At 38.4% G+C, this 9,412-nt stretch overlaps 1 protein-coding gene across 1 annotated transcript in view; it reads left to right on the plus strand.

Moving 5' to 3' along the window:
- The first annotated feature begins 3,203 nt into the window (after positions 1-3,203).
- LOC107721433 (ras-related protein Rab-10-like) overlaps positions 3,204-9,412 on the plus strand; it is a 30,316-nt gene continuing 24,107 nt past the window's right edge. The window contains exon 1 of the mRNA XM_016529439.1: positions 3,204-3,809. Coding sequence (XP_016384925.1) covers positions 3,683-3,809 — 127 coding nt within the window. The 5' untranslated portion in view covers positions 3,204-3,682. The remainder of the gene's footprint in view (positions 3,810-9,412) is intronic.

Here is a 9,412-nt window from a genome sequence, read left to right on the forward strand (position 1 = left end):
TATACATATATATATATCGTGTGTTGCGGGCTAATTAAAATCAGGTTCCTATTTTTAAGCTTTGGGTTGGTTAAGCGTACATCAATCGCGCCATCTAGTGGATTTGTAATATATAGTTTCATTTTTGGCCACTAGAGGCTCTACATAATGCTCCTATCTTTTTCAAATTAAAATTCTAAATTATTAATCAAAAGTCTCATCCCTGGCTATATTCCCTTTCAGGACCCATACAGAGAATGCTTAGAACACTAATATTAGCCTTAGTGAGCTTGACACTAGAATTTGACCAGACTAGCTCTTGGGTTTCAAGTGAGGGAAGAAGGGTTTGTGCATATAATCTATCAGAGGGAAGCAAAAGCACTTAGAGAAACATCTTGGACGAAATCAATCCACCCTGAAATGAACAAATAGCTGATCGTGAGGCCTGTAATGATGGCTGTCAGCTACAGATGCTTCCTCTCATGATGAGACACTTAGCAGTAAAAAAATCTTGAAATTTGATATTCAAAATTTTTAATCTTAAAACGTTTAGACAATAACATTGTATGTATTCAATCAATACATGGCATGCTGTGTAACTGCAGTGTTTGTAAGGCACTCTTTACAACAAGGAACAATTGTGAAAACATTGTGAAAAGAGCTTATACAAATGAATTTATTAGAAAAATGATCCGCAAATAGTATATATTATAAATACATTATACATACACAATATTTTGCAAGGCGGAAGTAAGCTATTTGTAAATGTGCGAGACTTCCGTTTCATTAACCGCTACAGGTAAATAGAAGAAATGAAGAATGACAAAGTGCAGTTAACAGTAAAACTATTTGCGCTACAAACCAGCGTGTTTATTATTACAATAATAAAATGATGTGATAATAAATAGGCTACCAGTTTGCAATATCAAGCAGTATACCGGACTATTTTTGGACAGGTAAAATAATAACTAAACAAATGACACCGGAAGTCTCGCTCATTCAAGTTAAACATGGCCCGCTGTTATGTTAAAAATTAGGTGGATAATATTAATATTATAAAATTAGCTGCATGATAAATGTACTGTAAATGGCAGTTAACATTAAATTTAATTAATTAATTAATTGACATGTCAAAGACACGATAAATAATTGATTCTGTTCAATTTTTATTAACTTTTTCTATGCACGTAGAAACAGATTTTGAATGCCGTGACTCAAACTCTGAATGACATCCGGTGGATTTAACAGAACCAGATGTTTAACTCCACTGTGACTCACATAGCATCAGATTCACTTACAACACTCAGCTACGCCTCTGCTGACTGTATGTGTTTGTGTGTGTGTGTGTGTGTAACTTTTGTCGGACAGCTTAAAACCAAAACCCAGTCAAAAGATATGAGGAACCCTGAGAACGAGAAACTGGAAGAACTACATTTTATTTTTTTCCCCCCTCACACTTGGCTTTTAGTGAGAAGAATGATCAAACAATGAAATAGACACAGAAACATTTGAACACAAAGAAATTCCTCTAATATTCCAGATTCATGTGGCGTCGAGCGGCAAGGTTTGGAAACAGGAAAATGGAGCTCCAGGAGTGACTCACTGACAGATATAAAGGAATAAAACCTCCAGCAGCTCTGAGCCATGCTTGTCTGAGTCACAGCAGGTTTCTGCATGTTTACAGCTGCATTAGGGAAAATGTTGCCCAATGACTTACAAACAATAGCCGAATTCTTCAAACCTCACAGGACATGAGAGCAGAACTCATTCCAGCAAGAAAATGAGATGATTCTTACTGTTTTTGGTCTGCAGATAGTTTGGAAATGGGGCATTTTGATTTATTCTCTTCATTTAGGATACTGGTAGGCCTCCTTTTCTCTCTTTATTGACATTACAGTATCTTTACCATCTAATGAAACTTTCCAATGCACAAAAAGTTCCTTTATAGGGAAAAAAGTTTTTTTTCAGATTATTAAAATTTTCTTGACACTAAGAAATAAAATGTTTTTTTCTCATTGCAAATCTATTGCATGTCTGCACAATGTTGTGACTCGTGTGAGCCATACTTGTTTATTTTTTTTTCACTATGGTGGTCAACACAAATGTTTGTTTTATAAGCTACAAATTTCATATTTATTCTATCCCTATCCCTACCCCCATATTTATTCTATCTATGTTTGTAGAAAGGTTCTTTAGGGAACCCAAAATGTTCTTCAATTGCATTTTTACGAAAACCCCCCATCTTAAACTTTATTTTCACCATAGTACTGAAATGTATGCACTATGTTTGGTTTTCAAAAAGTAGGCTACACAAGAAAACCACATTAAATGTGCAAAGAACATGGTAATATAAGGATATTTCTGTAAGTGCATGATAATTCTATAGTTTGGACATGTTCCATGACAGTACCATGGTATTGCAATGTTAAAAGTACCAAAATACCACGTTTTGGCATTGTCAGCAGATAATCATGTGACCCTGGACCACAAAACCAGTCATAAGCAGCACGGGTATATTTGTAGCAATAACCAACAATACATTGTATGGGTCAAAATGATCAATTTTTCTATTATGCTAAAAATCAGGATATCATGTTCCATGAAGATATTTTGTAAATTTCCTACCGTAAATGTATCAAAACTAAATTTTTGATTAGTAATATGCATTGCTAAGAAATTCATTTAGACAACTTTAACTGCGATTTTCTCAATATTTTGATTTTTTTTTTTTTTTTGCACACTCAGATTCTTAAATAGTTGTATCTCAGTCAAATATTGACCATACATCAATGGAAAGCTTATTTATTCAGCTTTCAGATAATGCATAAGTCTCCATTTTAAAAAAATTTGACCCTTATGACTGGTTTTGTGGTCCAGGGTCACATATGGAAATGTTCTAAAAGCGCCACGCCCGGACTGACATCACCGGGTTTGACTTAACATCTCGATTCGTCACGGTGACCCAATCACACCCAGCAGCGCTGCTTGGGGCTGACGGAAACTGACTGTAGGGCCACGAAGTGTCGTTAGGGGCCAGGCTCTGGGCTGCGCCAGCTGCATTCACCCTCCCCAAACAAGCTGCGTCAATAATGCCCTCATGTCTCCAGACGGTTGGCTCTCCGTCCAATCAGCGTTCGAGATGGATTTGAAAAACGGCGCGTTCAGCCAATCACAACGCCAGGCGCTGACGTAGGGGCGGGAAGAGAGGCGTGGCTCTGAAATCTAGGGTGTCGCCGTGGTGGCTCCATTCGAAGGCGACGGCGGTTGGTTGGTCGTCTCTGTGTTTGTCCTCTTCCAAACTCCACAAACGGACCCGGTACAGGCTATCGGTTCGGATCCAGCTGTCAAACGAGATCTGTGCGGTTCGGCATCGCTGGGATGAAGCGGAATATCTTTCATTTGAATCGGATCGCTGGTGTAGTTTGAAGAAAGAGAGTCGGGCGGAGGAGCCATTTTGTCCCGACAGTGTGAGAAGAAAGAAAGACAGAGACATTAAAAACACCAGACACCACACGTTCAGAGGAAACACACATCTTAAACATCTCCTTCGGAGTTTAAAAAAGAGTCAACAGAGGAAATCGAAGCAATTCAGCTGTGAAGAGACTGTCCGGTGTGTGTTTTCGGGTAACACACACACGCTTTCCCTTTAACACGCACTCAGTCTCTATCGGTTTCTCATCAGTGTGTGTTTATAAGAGCTCAGATGGCGAAGAAGACCTATGATCTGCTCTTTAAACTGCTCTTGATTGGTGATTCTGGGGTGGGAAAGACCTGCGTGTTGTTCCGATTTTCAGATGACGCCTTCAACACCACCTTCATCTCCACTATAGGTGAGTATCACACCCGAATCCACCCGGTCCGAGGGTTTTCTTCATTGTTTTATGTCAGAAATGCTGTTAAATGTGTGAGGATGTGCTGACTAGGCCTTGATTCTGGACTTTAGTATGCTAACCGGCTAACTGATTCATATCAGCTGAGTGAATCACCTGAAATCAGTTGATTCAGAATCACATTCTAGAGTTCCGAATGCTGTTTTGGTTGTCTAATAAACGTCGTTCTGTTCATCTGTATATTTGGATTAATGTTATTGTAGTTGTTGAGGTTTTTTGGCTAAAGTTTGCGTTAACATGCGGGTTGACTGACAAATAATGATTTGATGCCGGAGGAGTCAAAGACAGTAATGGCTTGTCAGTGTTTTATATGTAATTTCTAATTTGTCCAGACGAGATAATCGATACATTGTGAATGGTTTAGATTAAACGTTAAAGGTTCAAGCGGCCTGTTACATGGAGTAACGTTAACCCCAAAATCCATCGCTCTAAGGGTTAAACCGGTTAACATATTAAAACAATGCATCGTTACTGTGTCACTAGAGCGTTTAACTAACGAGTTTGTTAAAATCATCGATAAGTTATTTTTAAAGCATAAACAATTCATTAGTGTGGCGTCATCGGCTGCGCTACTGCGCGTGCGTGACTCGCCTCGTGCCAATAGAGCGATTGCCTAACTGTGTTCTCTATCTATGCTAAACCTGTCTTTTCACTACCTCCTGGTGCTTTCTGCATGATATCATGGCAAAGGCACATCTGAAATGGGATTTTCACGGTTGTTAGTGTATGTGTTGACTAGATTTTGGGTTATGGCCAGGTGTGAGATCTGCAAACAATCTCTCCACCCTTCCATAAAAAAGCACTTTGGAGCTGCCATTGGACCAGTGTACTGAGTAAGTGCTATATTATTATTATGCCAGGGTTTTTCCAATGTACTTTGTGTAGACGGTGTCCAGAATCCATAGTAATACCATGGTACTTTTTGTAAGGAGATGAGCTTCCTAAATACACCACATTAAATTGGGAAGTAATGAATCTGAATGTTAAGTTCATTGTCGTTTTATTTAGTTACCTGTTTATTTAACCCAAATCCATCATCTGTCACCTGACAAACATCACTAAGCATGTAAATGCTAGATATACTACTTGTTCAGATTGCTGCAGATGTTTGAACACCATTGTTGCATTATAATACGCACTTCCTATCCTCACTCTTTCTCTGTGTTCAGATGCCTGGAAGGTAAATTCAGTGGGTTAAAATGAGAAGCATGCCGTACCTGTTAGATCACAGGAACCGCATAAACACATTCACTGAGAACAGCGTGGGTAGATGTCATTTAGCAGATGCTCTTGAACTCAGTTTACGTACGGCAGGGTCATTTCTCTGGGGGTAACAGGAGATCTCAGCGCCACGCCGGTTCATGGGGCAAATTTAGACACAAATCAGTTGATTCAGAATCACATTCTACACCCTGTCCGTTTATTTTAAAGAACGCATCCTAAATGCTCTTTCGTTTACATTTTGTCTGATTATTAAGAAGAAATGTCCTGCATTTGTAGACCTTTAGTTGTTGAACGTGTATTTAAGTTTACATTAAATCAAAATTAAATTAGTAGGTATTATTATTGTACATTAAGTATCCGGTATTGTTGTTATTGTTATTAAATATTTTTTACATTTATTTTCTATTTTCAGTATTGTTTGTTATTTGTTAATATGTTTTGTTTTTGATCATTTTTGTTAATAGTTCTTGTTTATACAAGTGTGTTAGCCTGTAACTAATGTTAGAACAAATTTATGTGATGCATGTTCAGGATTGTTCCTAAAAAGAAAAGTAGAAAAAAGAAATTAAAATGGACCCAGTTTACTTTTCATAACGCACGTTCCTGGTTATTGTGAATGATTCATCACCGTATGTTATTCCAAAGAAAAAGCCTTTCTTTTTATATATAGTTCATAACTTGTGCTGCCTCTAGAATTGACTGCTGGCATCACATGGTTCATTGAGTATTAGTTAACATAAAATTATTTAATCTGTGAAATAATAGGTTTGTTTTTAATGGCATTTGTAAGTTGAATAAAGTTGCCGTCATTGATTATGTTTCAGACTGATAAAACCTGGAAATGATCATGATTTAGGGATGGAACGATTACTGGTTTCACGATAAATCACGATAAAATGCCCTGACGGTTAGTAATACCGTTTAAAATTTAATTATCATCAAAACCGTGTTTGATTATCGCGCTTTTGAAAACTCGCGGTAAATCCTGTCCAGCCAGCATCAGTCTGACGCAGAAGCAGCATGCAGTGTTGTTGTTGTTGTTTTTTTTGCACGAGACAAAATGGCGGAAGGCAGTGGCAGCGCTCGGGAGATTTTTCAGCCATCTAAGAGAACCAAATCGGTGGTCTGGTCGTATTTTGGCTTTTACAAGAGTCCTGAAGGCAATTTAATCGAGGACGGTCACCCTGTCTGCTGATCTTGCAAGAAGAAAGTCGCTGCAAAAGGGGGAAACGCATCAAATTTGCTCCGTCATCTTCGTGACCACCACCCACTGTTATATAGCGAATGCAAGGTAACTTTTACCTCAATACCAAAACTAACTGGGCAAATAATTGGACAAAAAATATTGATTAGAGATTAAATATCACTATAATCGTGATATGAAATTTTCATACCGTTACATCCCTATCATGATTGGGAATGAAAACAAATATTGACCTGGTTTCTGGACAGGCAAGGGTGTGCGTGACCTTTACGACTGTGTTTTTGTCTGTGCTTTGAGTCACATGACCACTCATGGTGTGTCAGGTGACCACATCACACCTGTGGCTTCCTGTTGTGATCAGGTGGCAGTTGTCAACTATGTCAGCATGAGGGTTGATGTTCTGAACTGTCAGGAAATAGTAGTTTAAGTCAACAGATCAGCGAAAACTTCTAATCCATTTCTTCTTTCAATTTTAGTGTTTCTTTTTTTTTTTTATCAACATGTAATCAGAATTGACTATTTGCACTTTATGCAGTCTCTTGTTAGTATTCTACATGTTACTCCAAATTTTTTTCCTTGTCGATCTATTATCAAAGTATCAACTTGCTCCATTTCTAAAACAACATTCTTTTATTGATGATGTCATCAAGGCCACTTAAGTTTCGACCAATGACAGATTAGTTTCGGAAAGAAAGTTCTTTCTCATTTTTTACAGGATAAAATAAAGTCCCGCTTTACATTTTTTCCTTGTTCAACATCCTGTCACTTTATGGACATGGGTTATGAATGCCATGTCATGTTGAGTTGAAGTGCATCTCTCTCTCTCTCTCTCTCTCTCTCTCTCTCCCTCCTTCTTTCTATAGTTCAGAGCCTTAAAATACTCACCGGAAACTCCCTGCAGTCCCAAGGGAAAGATCACCTTACACACTCACCACGAATACATGCCTTAACCATATTTGAACTATTAAACTCTTGATTTAAGTTTTTATAAATGCATAAAAAAAGAGACTAATCGAGCATTTTCTTTCTTTTGTTTTTCTGTCTGGCACTAGTGAATTCTCTTTCTTTGACTGACAGGATCTTGGCTCAGTTGGGCGGAGCTTCATTCTGGACCCTTGAGGGGCCCCACAGCTGCAGAGGCTCATGGGAAGGGGTCTGATTGGCTGCCTGTCAGGAACCCTTCCATGTCCTTTGTGTTCAGAACTCGTATAACCCAAGTTTTAAACTAGTCTCACATTTAGTAGCCAAATCCAGGCTTCTTAAACTGTTGCAGGAATCCTTTACTCACCCTTATGTCACATTAAACCAGAGTATTAATTTCCTTGTTGATGTTGGGCAGAATATCCAGGCTGCTCTTTTATTGTCAACTACTTGCCAAAAATGACAGCTTTAGTCCTCATTGTATGAAATGGAGTAGCAAAATATCTTATTTTGCATTCCAGTCATACAGGTTTGTAACGGCATGACGGTTAAGTTAAAGATAACCCAATTGTCATATCTGGTGAATTGTTCCTTTAAAGCCATATGTGGCATAAGCTTGGCTCAAACTTTCTGCTTTTAAAGCCCAACATACCCGACTGCAGTGTGTGAGTGTGAAGGCTCAGTCAAAAGTCCTTTTGACATGTTTCCAGAGGTTAAACTATGATTGTGTGTCACACAACTTTCACATGCTCTGTTTTTATATTCTCATGTGTCATTCACATCAGCAGAGTTTTCTCGTTTTATTCTCTTCGTGTCTCTTTCAGGCTCTGTTCTGTCTCTGCGGTGGTTTGTGTATATTGTGTGAGAGTGACTCAGTCGTTTGGCTGCTCATTTGTGTATCATTTCATAAAGCGGCTCCCACCCATAGTGCAGCTGTGTGCGGTTGGAGTTCTGCTTAGCATTACTGCTTAGCTAAATATGTTGGTCAGTCTTTGTGCATCTAGGGGTGTAACAGTATGTGTATTCGCAACAGGTACGGGTCTTTCGGTTCAGCATGCATGTCCACGAACACGTCGGAAAAATAATGGAGGACAGAGATAAGCTGCTGTGGGAGAAGTACATGATTTAAGTAGTCCTAAACATGAGATTTTCTTTATATTAAGGGCTTCAAAGTAACTCATAAGCATAGGGTTTAAAGCGGCTTGCTTTTCTGTCACATGCGTTTGCTGCTTAATGCATTTGAGACATGTTTTTTCAGTGTATAACTTGCATCTTACGGTTGTATCCTTATCTGTAAATGTTAGAAAGTCACGCCAGTATTTCCATTTGCATAAAGGATCATCTGGACAGCAAGCGAAGAATCACACGGATACATGACTAACAGATGGAGAGCAGTAATTCTGACTAAAATATACATTTTTCTTAAATGTTTCGCTTCCAAAAGTAGAAGCACTTGAAATCTCTTTACTTATTTATAACAGCACCATAAAGTCCAGTATGAAGAGTGTGCTGCAAGAGTATTGATATTTTTTTACATTTAAAGACAGAGATGTAATTTGTTCGGTAAATCACTCTTAATAAAAAAGAAGGAATTTAACATTAAAATTTTTTCTCAAAATCAAGGAACATACTGAACCGTCAGTTTTTGTGTACCGTTACACCCCTGGATAGAACATACTATGTGTTTCTAAAGTGGTTTCAGTGGTTTAGCTCATTACTATGCAGTTGATAAGGTGTTTTGAGAATTTTAGGTTGTTGCTGTGCCGTTTCTAAGGTGTTTTGAGTGGTTTAGCTTGTTACTATGCTGTTTCTGGGGTGTTTTGAGTAGTTTAGCTCGTTACTATGCTGGTTCTAGGGTGTTTTGATTGGTTTAGCTCATTACTATGCTGTTTCTAGGGTGTTTTGAGTCGTTTAGCTTGATACAATGCTGTTTCTAAGGTGTGTAGAGTGATTTAGGTAGTTACTATGCTGTTGCTAAGATATTTTGAGTTAGGCCTATTTAGGTTGTTAAGGCCCCGATATACTTCAAACGGAATCGAAGAACGAACTGAAATGACGTCATTTCGAACAAAATCAGGCCGAAACGAAGTTCGTTTTGGCAGTTCAAAACCGCTCACCAAAGCGAACTTTTTGGGGGAGTTCGTTTTGGCTCCTAAACACCTTTGAGCTACCATTGGTCCGTGGCGATTACGCA

Source organism: Sinocyclocheilus rhinocerous, unplaced genomic scaffold (genome assembly GCF_001515625.1).
Source record: "Sinocyclocheilus rhinocerous isolate Xijiao unplaced genomic scaffold, SAMN03320098_v1.1 scaffold454, whole genome shotgun sequence".
In the NCBI taxonomy this organism is placed as follows: domain Eukaryota; kingdom Metazoa; phylum Chordata; class Actinopteri; order Cypriniformes; family Cyprinidae; genus Sinocyclocheilus; species Sinocyclocheilus rhinocerous.